The following is a 21099-nucleotide window of genomic DNA, read 5'->3' on the forward strand; positions in this document are numbered from 1 at the left end:
TGTGAAAATTAGGAAGGGTGAAATATGAAAAATAAAATGTATTTTCTGCATTTACGCCTATTTTTCCCCTCTAAAATGCCTGTAAATTTAACAATTCTTGGAAAAAATATTACCCCAAGAAAGTCTAGCTCCCCTGGGTGGATTTTTGCCTTTTGCGTAGGTGATTAACATTAACAAGCTTCATTCACATTGAGGCCATTATTATTTTATTACATTCTAAACTGGTTATTTTTTATAGGAGGAAACAAGCTAAAGAATCAACACTTTCGTCTGAACTGGGCTTGGATCTCACTAGAGAAGGAGCATTATGTGGTGAATGAAGATGCTAAACATTTAGAGATTGTCCTGAGGCGCAGAGGATACCTGGGAGAAACTTCATTTGTCAGTAAGTCAACCCATACCTCATATTGCCATACTAGTCAAAGGGAAAATGAATGTTAAAAATACAAGCATTGCTGTATGCATCACAAAGTAACCAAAAGTAACCATGTATGACCCGTAAATTCTTGAGTATTAGTTGTAGCTTAGTACCGGGGTGTAAAACCAAATACAAAGTGGGCTTAAATTGAACACTGGGACGCTCAACCTCAATGTCTAGTGGCCATTTCCCTCCCCATACAGTTCCCTGGTGTCTAGTGCCCCCCTCCCTTACCTACACAGTTTCCTGGTTTCTAGTGCCTCTCCTCCCTCCCTTCCCTATATAGTTCCCTGGTGTCTAATGGGCCCTTTCCCTCCCCCATACAGCTCCCTGGTGTCTAGTGCCCCCCATACAATTCCCTGGTGTCTAGTGCCCCCCTTCCCCTACACAATTTCCTGGTGTCAAATGCCCCCCTCCCTCCCATATATATTTCCCTGATGTCTAGTTCCCCCCTCCCCTATACAGTTCCCTGGTGTCTAATGACCCCTCTCCCTCCCCTATTCAGTTCCCTGGTGTCTGGTGGCCCCTTCCCTCCCCTATACAACTGTTTAGTGCCCCCCCCCCCCTCCTTCCTATACAGTTCCATGATGTATAATGGCCCCTTCACTTCCGTACGCAGTTTCCTGGTGTCTATATACAGTCGCCGTCTGGTGTTTAGTGGCCACCTTACTCCCCTATCTAGTTCTCTGGTGTTTAATGGCCCCTCTTCTTCCCCTATACAGTTCCCTGGTGTCTAATGGTGCTCCCTCCCTTATACAATTCCCTGATATCTATTGCTTTCCTCCTTCCTCCGCCATATGGCTTCCCTGCTGATCTAGGGCTTCACCTCCAATATAGCTTCCCTGGTGGTCTAGAGAGTGAGCCAAATGTAATGCAAAGCGGGGAAACAACTTGCGGGCCGAATTTGATGGCTCTGGGGTCTACATTTGGCCCACAGGCCGATGTTTGACATGTATGGCCTAGCGTGATCCAGTGTAATATTAGTTAGGCTAGGTGATTGCCAGTTTTTGTCACTTGTCTCAAGAGAGTGGGCAATATTGAATTACAAGACTCTCTGGATTTCATCTCAGTACAACCGCAAAAAAACCTTCCCTGTTTCAACTTACAGCAGGTAAGCAAGAATGCTCAATGTAAGCAAAAGACAAGGTTCTCAGTTGCACATGTGTGGAGCCATCTAAAAGGCTTCTCTGTTGAACATGGCTCCTACTTTAATAAACATATCCAGGGAGGGACATATATAGCAGTTCATAACCATGGGGAAAGACTTAGTAGGTGACCGCCTTATACATCCTTTAGATGTGGTGTATAGATGATCATCTCCAATCTGCACCTTACACTCTGTAAACAAATCCTAGTTGTAGACCAGGAGTCCCCAAACTTTTTCGGTCAAGGGCCGGTTCAACATACTTCCTACACAGAATGTGCAGGTAGTATGCCCTCCAACACAGCATGTGCAGACAGTATGCACCCCAACACAGCATGTGCACATAGTATCCCCCCAACACAGCATGTGCAAATATTATGCATCCAATACAGCATGTGCAGATAGTAAAAAAACTCTTTTCACCAGACAGTGAAGCATACTCAGGGGGCAACCTGTTGTCCAGTTGGACAGCAGTGTCACCTGTAGAGTTGGGCCGAACCTCCGATTTTAGGTTCGCGAACCTGGTTCGCGAACTTCCGCGGTAGGTTCGGTTCGCGTTAAAGTTCGCGAACCGCAATAGACTTCAATGGGGATGCGAACTTTGAAAAAAAAAATAATTATGCTGGCCACAAAAGTGATGGAAAAGATGTTTCAAGGGGTCTAACACCTGGAGGGGGGCATGGCGGAGTGGGATACATGCCAAAAGTCCCCGGGAAAAATCTGGATTTGACGCAAAGCAGCGTTTTAAGGGCAGAAATCACATTGAATGCTAAATGACAGGCCTAAAGTGCTTTAAAACATCTTGCATGTGTATACATCAATCAGGTAGTGTAATTAAGGTACTGCTTCACACTGACACACCAAACTCACCGTGTAACGCACCGCAAACAGCTGTTTGTGTAGTGACGGCCGTGCTGGACTGGTGCGCACCATGGTGAGAGTGCAGGTTTTGGTGGCTTTACAGCCCATATGGTCGCCTGGCTGATGTAGCTGAATGACAGAACAGTGACTGTCCAGCTGATCAAATTTGGTCTGACCACAATGAAGCAACGACCTTATTATCTTTTGTGTGCCCCCCGAGACACTCATCTAGGCGCCGGTCATTGCTTCATTGTGATACGCAAGCCCCTTCACCACGGCAAGGTATTGATCACGAAGGGGAATGGGCGCATGTACATGCCTTTTCTTTTGTTGTTGCAGCTGCCCGCAGTGCAGCCAGAAAAATTAGGCAGTCATGTACACGCACCAGAAAAATTATTACAGCGGCCGCTGCTAGCAGCGGCCTAAAAAATTCAGCAATCCGCCTGGAGTCCCGGACCCTGTTGGTGGTGGCGGAGAAGGTAGTCAAGCGGCCTGCAGGCAGACATGCTGTGTGGAGGGACTGGGAGCGACTTAGTCTTCTTGGGGCAGGCCAGGCAGCCAGTCACACGGCGTGCAGGCAGAGATGCTGTGTGTGCGGGGACTGACTTAGTCTTGGGGCGGGCAGCAGCCCTCCGGGATCCATGCCTCATTCATTTTGATAAAGGTGAGGTACTTAACACTTTTGTGACTTAGGTGACTTCTCTTCTCTGTGACAATGCCCCCAGCTGCGCTGAAGGTCCTTTCTGACAGGACGCTTGCGGCAGGGCAGGAGAGAAGTTGGATGGCAAATTGGGACAGCTCTGGCCACAGGTCAAGCCTGCGCACCCAGTAGTTCAAGGGTTCCTCATCGCTGTTCACAGCAGTGTCTACATCCACACTTAAGGCCAGGTAGTCGGCTACCTGCCGTTCCAGGCGTTGGTGGAGGGTGGATCCAGAAGGGCTACGGCGGGGCATTGGACTAAAGAACGTCCGCATGTCCGACATCACCATGAGATCGCTGGAGCGTCCTGTCTTTGACTGCGTGGACACGGGAGGAGGATTAGTGGCAGTGGTACCTTGCTGGCATTGTGCTGTCACATCACCCTTAAAGGCATTGTAAAGCATAGTTGACAGCTGGTTCTGCATGTGCTGCATCCTTTCCACCTTCAGGTGAGTTGGTAACAGGTCCGCCACTTTGTGCCTGTACCGAGGGTCTAGTAGTGTGGCCACCCAGTACAGCTCATTCCCCTTGAGGTTTTTTATACGGGGGTCCCTCAACAGGCAGGACAGCATAAAAGACGACATCTGCACAAAGTCGGATCCAGTACCCTCCATCTCCTCTTGCTCTTCCTCAGTGACGTCAGGTAAGTCAACCTCCTCCCCCCAGCCGCGAACAATACCACAGGAAGGTTGAGCAGCACAAGCCCCTTGCGACGCCTGCTGCGGTTGTTCTCCTGCCGCTGTCCCCTCCTCCTCCTCCTCCTCCTCCCCCAAAGAAACACCTTGCTCATCATCCTCTGAGTCTGACTCGTCTTCTGCACACGACTTCTCTTCTTCCTCCTCCTCCCCCCTCTGTGCTGCTGCAGGTGTTGAGGAAACAGCTGGGTCTGATGAAAATTGGTCCCATGCCTGTTCCTGCCGTAACGGTTCCTGGTCACGCTCATTCACAGCTTCATCCGCCACTCTACGCACAGCACGCTCCAAGAAGTAAGCATAGGGAATTAAGTCGCTGATGGTGCCCTCACTGCGGCTCACCAGGTTGGTCACCTCCTCAAACGGCCGCATGAGCCTGCATGCATTTTTCATCAGTGTCCAGTTGTCGGGCCAGAACATCCCCATCTTCCCAGACTGTTTCATTCTACTGTAGTTGTAGAGGTAGTGGGTCACGGCTTTCTTCTGTTCTAGCAGGCGGGAGAACATGAGCAGGGTCGAGTTCCAGCGAGTCGGGCTATCGCAAATGAGGCGTCTCACCGGCATGTTGTTTTTGCGCTGAATTTCCGCAAAGCGTGTCATGGCTGTGTAAGACCGCCTCAAATGCCCATAGAACTTCCTGGCCTGCTTCAGGACATTCGCTAAGCCAGGGTACTTTGCCACAAATCTTTGAACCACTAGATTCATGACATGTGCCATGCAGGGTATGTGTGTCAGCTTCCCCATATGCAAAGCGGCAAGCAGATTGCTGCCGTTGTCGCACACCACGTTGCCTATCTCCAGGTGGTGCGGGGTCAGCCACTCATCCACCTGTTTCTTAAGAGCAGCCAGGAGAGCTGCTCCAGTGTGACTCTCCGCTTTGAGACAAGACATGTCTAAGATGGCGTGACACCGTCTTACCTGGCATGCAGCATAGGCCCTGCGGAGCTGGGGCTGTGTAGCTGGAGAGGAGAACTGCCACTCAGCCAAGGAGGAGGAGGACAGCGAAGAGCATGTAGCAAGAGGAGAGGAGGTGGCAGGAGGCCTGCCTGCAAGCCGTGGAGGTGTCACAATTTGGTCCGCTGCGCCCTGCTTGCCATCGTTCACCACCAGGTTCACCCAATGGGCTGTGTAGGTAATGTAGCGGCCCTGCCCGTGCTTGGCAGACCAGGCATCCGTGGTCAGGTGTACCCTTGACCCAACGCTCTTCGCAAGAGATGACACCACTTGCCTCTCAACTTCATGGTGCAGTTGGGGTATGGCCTTTCTCGAAAAATAAGTGCGGCCTGGCATCTTCCACTGCGGTGTTCCGATGGCCACAAATTTACGGAAGGCCTCAGAGTCCACCAGCCACTATGGTAACAGCTGCCGAGCTAACAGTTCCGCCACGCCAGCTGTCAGACGCCGGGCAAGGGGGTGACTGGCCGAAATTGGCTTCTTCCGCTCAAACATTTCCTTCACGGACACCTGACTGCTGCTGTGGGCAGAGGAGCAGGAACCGCTCAAGGGCAGAGGCGGAGTGGAGGAGGGTGCCTGTGAAGGTGGAAGGGAGAAAGCGGCAGAAGCAGATAATGCACCTGATGGAGGAGGAAGAGGAGAAGGAGGGTGGCTTTGCTTTTGTGTGCTGCTGCTGCTTTTGCTCAGGTGGCCATCCCATTGCTGTTTGTGCCTTTTCTCCAGGTGCCTTCGTAAGGCACTTGTCCCTACGTGAGTGTTGGCCTTTCCACGGCTCAATTTTTGTTGGCAGAGCGAACAGATGGCTTTGGTCCGATCTGAGGCACACACATTAAAACATTTCCACACCGCTGAGCCACCCTGGGATGTGGGCACTATGGGGACCTCAGCAGCTGATGCTGAAGGGCAAGTTGGCTGGCTGTACATAGGTGGCGATACATGGTGCCGGACTCTGCCACCAGCTGTTTCTGACGAAGAGCTGCCCCAGCTTCTTTCAGCAACTTCTCTCCTCCTACTACTCTCTGACTCCCCCTCTGAACTGTCCCCCTCTACATCTCCTCTATTGGGAACATACAGAGGATCCCTATCATCGTCATCATCGTAGTCATCCTGCCCAGCTTCGCTTGACTCAGAAAAATCCAAACATGCACCATCAGTAGGTCCTTCATCCTCCTTACACGTTACATCCATAGTGTTGCCGCGTAACGCAGACATATGAGCTGGTGAAAATTCATCTGGCTGTAACAACAATGGCTGTGCATCAGTGATTTCACCACTAAATAATTCTTGCGAAGTGTCAAATGCAGCGGAAGTGGTGCTAGTAGTAGCGCTGGTGGCTGAGCAAGATGAGGTGTTCTGTGTCGCTAAATACTCAACCACGTCCTGACAATCTTGGGACGTGATGGGACGTGCCTTCTTCCGAGCACTGTACTGTGGGCCAGGTCCACACGAAATTACATTTACACGACCTCGCGCAGACCTGCCGGGTGGCCTTCCTCTGGCTCTGGCACTACCTCTTCCTCTACCTGTTTTGTCCATATCGGGTATGCACGGAGTGGTATATCACACTGCGTGCACTCACGTAGGTAGGTGGGTTCACTTAACTGCACAGGTATGCGCACTGATGCGGTGGGTTCACTGAACAGAACAGGTATACAGTGGCGGGTTCACAGAACAGGTATGCAGTGGCAGGTTCACTGAACACAACAGGTATGCAGTGGCGGGTTCACTAAACAGGTATACAGTGGCGGGTCCACTGAACAGAACAGGTATGCAGTGGCGGGTTCACTGAACACAACAGGTATGCAGTGGCGGGTTCACAGAACAGGTATGCAGTGGCAGGTTCACTGAACACAACAGGTATGCAGTGGCGGGTTCACTAAACAGGTATACAGTGGCGGGTCCACTGAACAGAACAGGTATGCAGTGGCGGGTTCACTGAACACAACAGGTATGCAGTGGCGGGTTCACAGAACAGGTATGCAGTGGCAGGTTCACTGAACACAACAGGTATGCAGTGGCGGGTTCACTAAACAGTACAGGTATACAGTGGCGGGTTCACTGAACACAACAGGTATGCAGTGGCGGGTTCACTGAACAGGTATACAGTGGCGGGTTCACTGAACACAACAGGTATGCAGTGGCGGGTTCACTAAACAGGTATACAGTGGCGGGTCCACTGAACAGAACAGGTATGCAGTGGCGGGTTCACTGAACACAACAAGTATGCAGTGGCGGGTTCACAGAACAGGTATGCAGTGGCAGGTTCACTGAACACAACAGGTATGCAGTGGCGGGTTCACTAAACAGTACAGGTATACAGTGGCGGGTTCACTGAACACAACAGGTATGCAGTGGCGGGTTCACTAAACAGTACAGGTATACAGTGGCGGGTTCACTGAACACAACAGGTATGCAGTGGCGGGTTCACTGAACAGGTATACAGTGGCGGGTTCACTGAACAGAACAGGTATGCAGTGGCGGGGTCACTAAACAGGTATACAGTGGCGGGTCCACTGAACAGAACAGGTATGCACTGGCGGGTTCACTGAACACAACAGGTATGCAGTGGTGGGTTCACTGAACAGGTATGCAGTGGTGGGTTCACAGAACAGGTATGCAGTGGTGGATTCACAGCACAGGTATGCAGTGGTGGGTTCACTGAACAGGTATACAGTGGCGGGTCCACTGAACAGAACAGGTATGCAGTGGCTGGTTCACTGAACAGAACAGGTATACAGTGGCGGGTTCACAGAACAGGTATGCAGTGGCAGGTTCACTGAACACAACAGGTATGCAGTGGTGGGTTCACTGAACAGGTATACAGTGGCGGGTCCACTGAACAGAACAGGTATGCAGTGGCGGGTTCACTGAACAGAACAGGTATACAGTGGCAGGTTCACATGAACAGGTATGCAGTGGCAGGTTCACTGAATACAACAGGTATGCAGTGGCGGGGTCACTAAACAGGTATACAGTGGCGGGTCCACTGAACAGAACAGGTATGCAGTGGCGGGTTCACTGAACACAACAGGTATGCAGTGGCGGGTTCACTGAACAGGTATGCAGTGGTGGGTTCACAGAACAGGTATGCAGTGGTGGGTTCACAGCACAGGTATGCAGTGGTGGGTTCACTGAACAGGTATGCAGTGGTGGGTTCACAGCACAGGTATGCAGTGGTGGGTTCACAGCACAGGTATGCAGTGATGGGTTCACTGAACAGGTATGCAGTGGTGGGTTCACAGAACAGGTATGCAGTGGCAGGTTCACTGAACAGGTATGCAGTGGTGGGTTCACTGAACAGGTATGCAGTGGTGGGTTCACTGAACAGGTATGCAGTGGTGGGTTCACAGAACAGGTATGCAGTGGCAGATTCACTGAACAGGTATGCAGTGGCGGGTTCACAGCACAGGAATGCAGTGGTGGGTTCACTGAACAGGTATGCAGTGGTGGGTTCACAGCACAGGTATGCAGTGGTGGGTTCACAGAACAGGTATGCAGTGGTGGGTTCACAGCACAGGTATGCAGTGGTGGGTTCACAGCACAGGTATGCAGTGGTGGGTTCACAGCACAGGTATGCAGTGGTGGGTTCACAGAACAGGTATGCAGCCAGACAGGAACAAGTTAAGCCTAACTAATCTTTCCCTGAGAGACAGTCTGCAGCAGCTCGCCCTACTCTCACTAACGCAGGCAGCACACGAGTGACCGTAATGGCAGCCGCTGCCTGCCTTATATAAGGGGGGGTGGGGCTCCAGGGGCTAGTGTAGCCTAATTGGCTACACTGGGCCTGCTGACTGTGATGTAGAGGGTCAAAGTTGACCCTCCATGTGCATTATGGGGCGAACCGAACTTCCGCAAAGGTTCGCCTGCGGGACGCGAACGCGAACCACTGAAGTTCGCATGGAACCGTTTTGCAGACGAACCGTTCGGCCCAACTCTAGTCACCTGATGAGGAATTGGATTGGAAGCCAGCGAAGAACTGCTTGCTGGCTTCTACAGTATGTGGATGGGTGGTACCAGCACTGCCATTCTATATGCAAGACACCAATATTTAAAGATGTAGTTGACCGCATCTATAAGTAATACATTTTGTGAGTGGGGGGCGCGGTGAAAAAGCCTTGGGGGGCCGCATTCGGCCCGTGTTCCTTAGTTTGAGGACCACTGTTGTAGACTATCGGAATGATTTGTTAGGATAGAGGTAGTATGAAGAAGTAAAGAAGTATTTGGGTCGTTATCACGCTGGTGCGTGATGAGATATTGTACAGATAAATACACAATAACAGTAATGCGTACTCTTAGAATGGTCAGAACTTGTGCACAAGTATAGGTATTAAGGTACAAAAGTCATTAAGCAAAATCGTAGTCAAATTCAAGCAGGGTCAGTAACGGGTATCAGATGTCAGTCGTATTGCAAGGATCAGGCAGTAACAGAGTCAAGGACAGGCTGAGTCGGTAACGTAAATCAGATGGCAGCGGTACAGAAGGACTAGACTAGAGCAAGGTCAGGAAACAAGCAAGAGGTCGGTACACAGGAGGATATTACAAATGAATTTCAATAATAATAATCAAATACGAAAATAACAAACGACTGACTAACTGGAGTACATATATATTGTGCGTCTACACAATATATGGATGTAGCTCAATGCAGCTAACTAGACCTAGAACCAGCGAACTGATTAGTTTCAAGGCCAGTGAGCAACTGACTCGCTTGGCCTAATATAGTAGAGAGGGAATGAGTCAGGCCAGCCCTCAGGAGGACGAGTCTAATCAGACACGCCTCCTGAGCCTGTAAAGGCCGCTCTGACTCGCGCGCCCTGACTGCCTGCCTGCTGGAGAGGCACCGGGGATGCCGCCTGAGGCTGACGGCGCTGAAGATCCTCCCCGTGAGAGAGTCCCGCCAGAGACGCCGCTGGAATCATCGTGGGACCCGCCAGGATAAGGTAAGATCTTTACAGAAGTATTTTTACTGTCTTAAAAGTAGGTATGAAAATGATGACATAAAAAAATAAGTGTGAAGTACCATCAGTGTCCGAGCTGCCACCATTAGAGAGTTCTGTAAATATTTTGAATTATAATTAATTTAAAAAGTAGTTTAATGTTTCTATCAAACCTAATCCTGTAGCTGGTTCATAACCGTGAAGATTTTAATTGACAGTCTCAGGCTGGTTTTATTCCTATTTTTTGCATAAAAAATGACAAACCTATGAACCTGTGGCGGTGTCATATGAGTAGCTCCGCCCCCCACTCAGTGACGTAATCTCTGCTATGCCAGTCGGTCTACTTATAAACGACCCCACGCACTGCGCTCTGTCGTTTACAGAACGGGCGCCCCCTATAAACTTCCATTACCCCAAGAACTGTGCGTGAAGTGGCAGCTCGGATACTTCCGGCGCACCGCTGGGGATCCCAATAAGTATGAAAGTCTCCATAGACTTTCATTGCTTTTGTGGCACTTTGCGGCAAAATAGGGTAATGGAATGCAGGATTACCCTGCTAGTGTAACAGGGACCCTGGGAAACAAAGGGCTGTGTACTATGGGCAGGATTGCTGTAGCTTTTACTCTCTCATCTGTAGCGATAGACCTGGCTGGCCAAGAGAAATGCTGAGATCTTTGTATGCTCACCGGGTGACTTGAGTTGATTCTGGAGTGCAGGTGAACGCAGTCAAGGCTGTCCTCCTCTCAAGTGTTTGCTGTCTATTCCAGTAACTGGTCCTGGCTTGCAGCATTACTCTGTCAGTGTTCCAGGTAACCTCTCTCCCAGCACTATATGACAGTGTCCCCGGGCTGGGACCCACAGGGGCTGTTTTAACTAGGTAGTATTAGGTAGCCTGACTGCCCCCTCCACACAGACATCAGAACTGAGCAGCCTATTGACCCTCACCACTCTCAGATATCAGAATATAGTAGCCTTATGTGCCCCCCAGCTACCAAGCAATATAAATACTAAATAATAATAACCCTCACCAGCCCATTCCCCCCCCTCCTCTAGCAGAAATCAGAATTAAGCTGCCTGGTTTGCCACACAACCCAGTTCAGACCTGAAACACCCTGGTCCCCCTCCCCTTCTGTTTTTTGTCCACCCCCCCCCCCTTCCTTCTCCAATGTAAGGGTCCCAGATATCAAAACTAAGTAGTTTGGTCCATCTCCAAATATACTGTAGGAGTAAAGTAGCCTGATTCCTTCACAGATATCAGGGTTAAGTAGACTGTGCCCCCAATATAGGAGTTAGGAAGCCTGGTTCCAGATGTCAGAATTAAGTAGCCTTTTATCAGGATATCAGAATAAAGTTGCCTTATGTATCTCTTTTCTCAGGATGTCGGAAATTAAGTAGCCTGGTGCCCCACCCCCTGATATCAGAATAAGTAGCATAGTGGCCCACCCCCTTGATATCAGAACTATGTGGCCTGGTACCCCCCCCCCCTGATATCAGAATAAGTAGCATAGTGCCCCACTCCCTTGATATCAGAACTATGTAGCCTGGTGCCCCACCCCCCCTGATATCAGAATAAGTAGCATAGTGCCCCACTCCCTTGATATCAGAACTATGTAGCCTGGAGCCCCCCCCCCCCCTGATATCAGAATAAGTAGCATAGTGCCCCCACTCCCTTGATATCAGAACTATGTAGCCTGGAGCCCCACCCCCTGATATCAGAATAAGTAGCATAGTGCCCCACCCCCTTGATATCAGAACTATGTAGCCTGGTACACCACCCCCTGATATCCGAATAACTAGCATAGTGCCCCACTCCCTTGATATCAGAACTATGTAGCCTGGTGCCCCACCCCCTGATATCAGAATAAGTAGCATAGTGCCCCACCCCCTTGATATCAGAACTATGCAGCCTGGTTCCTCACCCCCTGATATCAGAATAAGTAGCATAGTGCCTCACCCCCTGATATCAGAATAAGTAGCATAGTGCCCCACCCCCTTGATATCAGAACTATGTAGCCTGGTACCCCACCCCCTGATATCCAAATAACTAGCATAGTGCCCCACTCCCTTGATATCAGAACTATGTAGCCTGGTACCCCACCCCCTGATATCAGAATAAGTAGCATAGTGCCCCACCCCCTTGATATCAGAACTATGCAGCCTGGTTCCTCACCCCCTGATATCAGAATAAGTAGCATAGTGCCCCACCTCCTTGATATCAGAACTATGTAGCCTGGTGCCCCACCCCCTGATATCAGAATAAGTAGCATAGTGCCCCACCCCCTTGATATCAGAACTATGTAGCCTGGTGCCCAACCCCCTGATATCAGAATAAGTAGCATAGTGCCCCACCCCCTTGATATCAGAACTATGCAGCCTGGTGCCTCACCCCTGATATCAGAATAAGTAGCATAGTGCCCCACCCCCTTTATATCAGAACTATGTAGCCTGGTGCCCCACCCCCTGATATCAGAATAAGTAGCATAGTGCCCCACCCCCTTGATATCAGAACTATGCAGCCTGGTGCCCCACCCCCGTGATATCAGAATAAGTAGCATAGTGCCCCACCCCCTTGATACCAGAACTATGTAGCCTGGTACCCCACCCCCTGATATCAGAATAAGTAGCATAGTGCCCCACCCCCTTTATATCAGAACTATGTAGCCTGGTGCCCCACCCCGCTGATCTCAGAACTATGTAGCCTGGTACCCCATCCCCCCGATCTCAGAACTATCTAGCTTGGTGCTCCACCCCCCGATCTCAGAACTATCTAGCTTGGTGCCCCACCCCCCGATCTCAGAACTATGTAGCCTGGTACCCCATCCCCCCGATCTCAGAACTAACTAGCTTGGTGCCCCACCCCCCGATCTCAGAACTAACTAGCTTGGTGCCCCACCCCCAATCTCAAAACTAAGTAGCCGGGTCCCCCTCCCCTGATCTCAGAACTAAGGGCAGGATTCCTTGTCACCTGTCCAACATTTCCTTTGGTCCCGGACTGCAGTCTTAGAATTCATCTGCGGTTACTTAGCATGGTAACTTTGGTAAAAACATGTCACTGCATAAATATTCTCACTAGCCCAATACCCCTCGGTCACCAAAAGGTTGCTTCTAAAAATGTATCCTGTAGTGGAGTTATTAAAAGGCCCGGAGAAATAGATAGCTCTTATATTGTATGAATGACTGAAGGAAGTGAACAGAGGAATGCAATATTATAATCCGCTATTCAAGGTAGAATTACTTCATGAGTTATTATTAACCGGTAGATGGCTTTAACCCTTCATGGCAAAGTGTGACAGATGACTTTCTAGGAAGATAAAAAAAAATCGTAGATGTTCACAGTTATTTATTAGGATAAAGGTGTTAAAGGACAACTATAGTGAACAATTGTAAAATACATCCATAAAAATGTACATTTCTCCCAGAGTAAAATGCAGTGTAAATGACATCTGACAGGTTTTGGACTAGTTCATCTTCTTATGGGGGTTTTCTCAGTTATTTCTTTATTTACAAAAGCACTTACTAAACTGCAGTTGCTCAGTCCAACTGCCAAAATAGTGTAAGAGTAGGGAATCTAACTGACATCTTTGTATAGATCCTTTCCCGGGATTGCTTTTGTAAAGAATAAAGGTAATACTGAGAAGCTCCTCTAAAGAAATGGACTTGTCCAAAATGGCTCGATGGCCACCAGATCTACCATCAGACAGATTCCTCTCTGATCGAATCTGATTAGAGAATGATCTTTTACCTGTCCACACACTGCACATAGATTTCCAATAAATCTATTGGAGATTGTACATGTCAGCACCACCAGCTCAGCCCTTAGGTCTCCCACCATGTAATGTGTATCCCCCTATGTACCCCCTGGGCTCACATATGCCTCAGCGCGCCTCCTCCAGTCTCTAAAATGTTCTCTTTGTCACCACCAGGGGAGCCTGTACCCCGTGACCCCGGAGGCAAGTGCCTGACCTCATACATGTCCTCAGGTCACATGGTACAGGCGCCTGGCGATGACTCGGGACACCAGAGGAGGCGTGCCAGCGGATAGGGGAGCCTAGGAAATACACATTAGCAGGGAATTACATATGGGGGAGAATGGCCGGGTGTTCATCTGTCATTGGGAGAATCCGCTACCGCTGCACACGCGACCAAATCCCTTTGAGCAAGATCTTTCCAGAATGACGGATCAATCTTTCTATCAATTTTGACAGGAAATTGATCAAAATTACAATCAGGTATCCATGTTGCAGCATCGATATCTTGGCCAGATTTGACCATTATGATCGTATCTGCTGGATATCGATTAAATTACTAGAATTCTCTTCAGTATAAAGGCCTGTACACAATGATGGATTAAGATGAAATGGGGCCCTAGACAAGGTAGTAGCTTTGGCTCATCCTGATGGTGCTTTTGGCAATCAGAGGTGGGAGACGAGACAAAGAAAGTAGGAATTGGACCCCTGAAACCCACTAGGCCCAGGCACCTGCCTAGGTTACCTTGTGGATGATCCTGCTCTGCCCATACTCATGCTAGATTGATGTAGCCCAATTCCTTGGGTGACATTGCTGGACTGAGGCTGTACTGATGCAGAGTTAGCCTTCAGGCTGAGGACTACTGTATTTTTTGGACTATAAGACTCACTTTTTCCCCCTCAAAACTGGTGTGAAAAAGTCATTGTGTCATATAGTCCAAATGCAGTGAGTTCTTGACTTGTGAATGCCTGCCAATACCAACCTCCAACCCACCACAATGTTGGGGACTCCCTGTACAGTGTCCATGCAGAGGAGGACATAAGGGGACACAAGGGGGACAGAGGAGGAAACAGGGAGACATAAGAGGTACAAGGGGGCATGAGGTACAAAGGGGGCATAATCCACAAGATGCCCCTTCACCATGGATGCACCAGGTTTAGTATATATTTTTTCCCCTGGCTTTTGTCCTCTAAACCTAGGTGCGTCTTATGGTCAGGAGTGTCTTATAGTCTGAAAAATACTGTAATTCTGCTGTGGGGTGGGGGGCTTGGGCAAAGGGCTAGTAGTCCCGGACCAACAACAGCCGCCCAGCCAGTGATCCTCTAGGCAGATCAACTTGGCCGAGCGATGGCCGGTAGCTTTGTTCTCGCTGCTCACCCCACCCCACATATGACTTCACATCTCTCTGTCAAAGCAGATATGGGGTGGGGTGTGTGGCGAGAACAAAGCTATTGGCCATCCCTTTGCCAAGTTGATCTACCTGGATGATCACTGGCCGGGCAGCTGTTGTTGGTCAGGGGCTGCTAGACACACGCCAGATTATCGGCAGAGGTTGTTCTTATTGACTGCCTCTGACGACTTTAATCTAGTATGTGACAGCGCTTTGTAATATGTTGGCGGTTTATAAATGCAATAAATAAATGTGTACAGACCTTAGAGCAGCAGTCCTGCTTAATTTAACATTGGGTCTGATCTTGTGATTGTGGTAAAAGCAAGCTCACCCACTTAGCTGTTAGGTTTAGACAGAAGCAGATTACAATCGCCAGTAAGGTGTGGTGAAAATAATTTCAAAAGAAAAATTGAGAGCCCACAATAGTGTAATATGGTAAAGTCAATCGACAAAGTGATCGACCTTACTAAGGAATCAACTTCATTATGGTTGATCAAAAGTTGATTGACTAGTATCCCACAAACTACAAACAATATCCTATGTGAGCTTTACATTCAATTTGACCAATTATGTGTATCCATCTGAATGTAAAAATCGATTCAAAGTCGATTGGATGACGTGAACAGTAGCTGATTCCTGTGTGATTGACTGGTATCTTGCATCCGGCTCGATCGACTTAGCTGGTTGATTCGACATGAAATCAGCCACTTTTCATCGATTGGGAATTCTGGAACACACTTCTCTCTCGATTCTATAAAATGATTGAATTGAATAGTCGATCGTACAGCCAAATCGCTAGATGTATGGCTTCCTTTACACTCATCCACCAAGGGTGGAAAAAAGAGAAAACACAGAGGTGCCAGGAGGATTAAAATGTACTAAAAACAGCTTAACCTCTCTGCAACCTGCCTAACACACATTTGTGGCAGCAGAGTGGCTCTGTTGTTCCTCAGCGCCGCCATATGGCATCATCTCCTGAGGAGCGAGATTTGACAGGAGCTTGCATAAGCGCGTTCTCCCGTCATTGCAAGCAGGGGACTCCAGCGATCAGCCTGCCAGCCAGTGATCAGAGCTGGCAGGCTGTTTATTTAGGTAAATATTGAATTAAATATTTATATAGAGCTGACATCTTATGCAGCGCTGCATAGAGTATATTGTTTCGTCACTAACTGTCCCTTGGAGGGACTCACAATCTAATCCCTGCCATAGCCATATGTCATGTATGTACAGTGTAGTGTGTGTTTCTTAGTCTAGGGCAAATAATGGTGGAAGCCAATTAACTTATCTGTATGTTGTTGTTTTTATTTAATACAATTTAGGGCTTTTTTTGTATTAATAAAAAAATTAAATAAAACTTGCAGCAGCAATCAAATACCACCAAAAGAAAGCTATATTTGTGAGAAGGAAAGGGGGTCAAATTCATTTGGGTGCTAAGTTGTATAACTGAGCCATAAACCATTAAAGTTGTGAAGTGTTGAATTGCAAAAAAAATGACCTGGTCACTAGGGGGGTATAAATCTGTGGTCCCCAAGTGGTTAAAAATGGGGGGTAGTAGTTGACTAACATCCCCCTTTAAGACTCTAATTGTCTTGTATCAGATAAATTATATATGATCAGCGCAGAGTCCAAAAACAAAAGACGAGTCTTCAACAAAGAATAAGAGCAGGTAAATCTCCACCACAATAAGTATGGGGGTCACGGCACAGCTCTGCAATCATGGATACCCAAAAAAAGGAAAGAGGCTTACCAGCTGGGGACAACCCACATTATAAGGTTGTATCAACGATTTGGTAGGACATCAGGAAGAAACAGTCTGTCCAGGATACACCAATTCAGCAATGATTCATGAATGATTATGCTCTTGCTCTTATTCTTTGTTGAAGACTGGTCTTTTGTTTTTGGACTCTGCGCTGATCATATATAATTTACCTGTTTGTGAACTCTGGACATTGTTCTTCTTTCAGCAGCGGCCACTTTGTTTCCTTGGCGCTGATACACATATGCAAACTTGTCTTGTATCAGACAATAACTTCATTGAATACTCCAAAAACAGTGCAATGCATTTCACAGGCATTTCACCCTCCTTGGGCTATAAATGGGAGTAACTTATGTAAGCTCTCAGCAGGCAAGACCCCTCCGGAGGCTTCTTGTCTGCTGAGAGCTCGCTTAAGTTACTAACCTTTATAGCCCGCGGAAGTCGGTGAAACACCTTCGAAACGCATCACTCTGTTTTTGGAGTATACAATAAAGTAATTTTTTAGTACATTTTAATCTTCCTGGTACCTCTGTTTTTCCCTTTATCAATTGGGAATAATTTCAGTGCCTGTAGCGCACTTAGGGAAGCTAGGTTCACTTTAAGGCTTGAACAGCTCCCTGCGGAATAAGCCCATTAGACTCCGGTTCAGATAGTAATGCAAGCATGAAGCAGAAGACAACTGAAAGAACATAGAGAAAAGCCTGACAGGAGATCAGCACTTGCCAGCCGTGCTGCTGGGAGCTGATTTCATCAAGTCGTAAAAGATTCCCTCAGCCCCCCCTGGAAATGGCTACTGCACTTCTCTTCAGTGTGTTTGGCAGGCAGAGTTGAGACAAGAAGTGTTGAAAACTAATCAGTGCCCAATGAGGGAGATGGTAGAAAGGAGTGAGCTATCATGCTATGGTGTGTTCAACAGACCGACATTTATTATTGGCCACTGCTGTGCTCTCTAGCAGATTGTGTTCACGGGCGGGAAATATACAGCCTGCAAAATCTATGATGTGGATTCTTGGGACACATAATATAATACTTCAGTTGTAAAATAAAGCCATTGTTTATCCACTGTGATGTTATATACACTGAGTGGCGAAAAAATTAGAGACACCCTCTAATAACGAGTTCTCCTTTAGCTCTGATCACAGCCTATATTCTTCTTAGCATGGGCTCAACAAGATGCTGATATTGTTGCTGAGGAATGTTGGCCAATGCTGACAAAATGGCAGCTCTAAGTTGGGTTAGATTGGATGGTGGCGTTTCCAAGCTTTGAAGTGTTTTTTTTTTACTTTGTCCCACAAATGCTCAATAGGATTGAGGTCAGGGGACTGAGCTGGCCATGGGAGCGGGTTAAACTCTGATTGATGTTCCTCAAACCAATTTGAGACAGATCGAGCACGGTGGCTAGAGGCGAGCCCACAACAGGTGTCTTTTTCCTATTTTTCTGTTATACCAAAGACACTCTTGATGGTCTTCTGCTGCTGAAGCCCATCCTTTGCAAAGTCTGTGTTGCGCATTTGGGATATGCTTTGTGATGCACGTGCATTAAATTCAGCTGTAATTAGTTGTGTTGTTGCCCTTCTGTTGCTCTCTCGTTTACCAGCCGTTTTTGACCAGAATTGTCTTTATCGCTTAACCCCCTTGGCGGTATGAAAAATACCGCCAGGGGGCAGCGCAGCAGTTTTTTTTAAATTATTTTTTTTTTAAATCATGTAGCGAGCCGAGGGCTCGCTACATGATAGCCGCTGCTCAGCGGCATCCCCCCAGCCCCGCCGATCGCCTGCGGCGATAGGCGATCAGGAAATCCCGTTCAAAGAACGGGATTTCCTGGAGGGCTTCCCCCGTCGCCATGGCGACGGGGCGGAATGACGTCACCGACGTCACCGACGTCGGGACGTCATTGGGAGACCCGATCCACCCCTCGGCGCTGCCTGGCACTGATTGGCCAGGCAGCGCTCGGGGTCTGGGGGGGGCCGCGCGCCGCACCGGATAGCGGCGATCGGGCGCGCGGCGGCGGCAATCGGGGTGCTGGCGCAGCTAGCAAAGTGCTAGCTGCGTCCAGCAAAAAAAAAATTAAGTAAATCGGCCCAGCAGGGCCTGAGCGGCACCCTCCGGCGGCTTACCCCGTGTCACACACGGGGTTACCGCTAAGGAGGTTAAAGAGAAACTCCAACCTAGAATTGAACTTTATCCCAATCAGTAGCTGATACCCCCTTTTACATGAGAAATATAATGATTTTCACAAACAGACCATCAGGGGGCGCTGTATGACTGATTTTGTGCTGAAACCCCTCCCACAAGAAGCTCTGAGTACCGCGGTACTCTGGGCAAACTGCCACAATGTAACAATGTTCACAGACAGGAATTAGCTGTTTACAGCTGTCTCTAACAGCCAAAACAGCTAGGAGCAGCTACATAACTTGCCCACAGTAACAATGTCACCATGTGATACATGTCAGAATGTGAATCTGGGAGAGGAAAGATTTTACAATGAGCAAACACTGACTAAATCATTTATCCATAATTATGGTAAAAAATGAAGCACTTTTTTTACTACATTATTTTCACTGGAGTTCCTCTTTAAAGTTTTTTTTTCAACTGCCACTCTCTAAACTCCCGCAATACTGTTGGGCGAGACAATCCTTAAAGAGTCATTTCAGAGGTGCTAGCACCAGCTTTTCTTGCACCTGCGATCATCCCTTGTTCAAAATCACTTAAATCTTTCATCTTACCCTTTTTGACCTTAACTTCAATGATAACAAAGTTGTCCGAAACTGAGCATTCCTTATATAAGCAACTCTGCATTGTTACGTCACTGTTGAACTGGTTTACTTGCAAATAAAGGGTGTCTCTAATTTGTTTAGGCCACTCAGTGTGTATTCTTCTTGGTAAGTTCCATTTCATAGGTAAGTTTAAGCATGACTTTATTGTGCTGAGAAATCCGAGTCATTTGTGATCGTTTTAGGTGGCAGGTTAGGAACAATTGATGTACATACAGGTTATCTGTTCTGTTCTAATGAGAGGGTAAGAAAGAGGACAGGTGGGAGGTGCCACCGCTGCAGGAATTACAACAGAACTGTAGCAGTCAGGTCAGTGGGATTCAATGCGGCAAATCATTGAAGGGGAGAACAATCACATCTGAGAGCGCCTGAACGCAATACATTTTCTTCTGGCCCAATCATGAGTGGTTTCTTGTATTCTTGTGTACAGACTCTTAGTATGTGGCATTAGAAACGTCTGTAGTCTTCATTCTGAAAAGAAGCTACAGTATATCCAGCAAGCTACAGCAGATCTCTGGAGATGGCAGGAGTCCAGGTGTAGGAGTGTGAATACCTCTGGCTCTGCATTCGCTAGTCTTTACATTGGAGCGTGGTCAGATGGGTTGGGTAGGGTGGAAATGTACATCACTAATATTTTTTGTTTCAATTGTTTAATTAGGTTTTTTTTTCCTCTATCTACGTTTAGGACATTTTTGGAAATCAGATGTTTTAGATCCTAGATTCACAACACTTAATATTTGTACCCCTGGGTTAGTTTATTAGGATTCAGGGGGTACTTGTAAATGCCATAATCGATAAATAATAAACTTTTTTCACTTAAATGATAAAATGATAAATAATACTGTATATAAATAAAACAGAACAAGTATCAATAGTTTATCAAAAGCATCAAGGAATGATTAAAAACATTTACTCACAATTAGGGAGTACTGCTAACAACTATATATATATATATGCATCAATGATTACTTAAAGGGAACCTAAAGTGAGAGGAATATGGAGACTGCCATATTTATTTAATTCTAAACTATACCAGTTGCCTTGGCAACTCTGCTGATCCTCTTCCTGTAATACTTTTATTGATAAATAAAAGTCAATGTTATTGTGACAGCGCTCCTCTTCAGATCTATAAATTAAACACAAATAAAAACCGCACATAGTGCATTACTGCAATCTCAGGTATCAAAGTTCACACGCCACCCAAACGTGCATATGTGATATGGCTGTGCACCACTCGTGATGTACATTAACCCCTCCACACTAGCAGCTCACCAGATGGACACCACCTCACACTCCAGGTGGGTCTAGCGCTTAGCCTTAGAGCGGCCAACTCCAATCACAGTATCCACACGGCCTTTGTTTACAACCGGATGACTCCGTTTTTAATTACAGTTCCACATGTAAAAGATATATAAAACATACATAGCGTAATACAGTTTTGCTAAAAAGATATGGCCTGCGCAAATTTAGCGCACTCACGTAAGTATGAAGATAAATGGCATCTCGGGCATCACAGCCCAACAGTATGTCTCCCTTGCTGGCGGTACCGGCGTCCCGATGCTCCGCTCCACGTGTCAGCCTTCTACCTCAACCTCCGCGTCTCTCCCGCTGCCCAGTGACGTCAGCGCTCCTGGTCACGCCCTACGCGTTTCGTCCAATGGACTTATCAGGGCCCATGATGAGTCCATTGGACGAAACGCGTAGGGCGTGACCAGGACGTCAGCGC

At 47.8% G+C, this 21099-nt stretch overlaps 1 protein-coding gene across 1 annotated transcript in view; it reads left to right on the forward strand.

Annotated features, from left to right (window-relative positions):
- FREM2 (FRAS1 related extracellular matrix 2) overlaps positions 1-21099 on the forward strand; it is a 317024-nt gene that overhangs the window by 133502 nt on the left and 162423 nt on the right. The window contains exon 3 of the mRNA XM_068267101.1: positions 239-385. Within this exon, the coding sequence (XP_068123202.1) occupies positions 239-385 (147 nt within the window). The remainder of the gene's footprint in view (positions 1-238; positions 386-21099) is intronic.

This window comes from Hyperolius riggenbachi, chromosome 2 (assembly GCF_040937935.1).
Source record: "Hyperolius riggenbachi isolate aHypRig1 chromosome 2, aHypRig1.pri, whole genome shotgun sequence".
In the NCBI taxonomy this organism is placed as follows: domain Eukaryota; kingdom Metazoa; phylum Chordata; class Amphibia; order Anura; family Hyperoliidae; genus Hyperolius; species Hyperolius riggenbachi.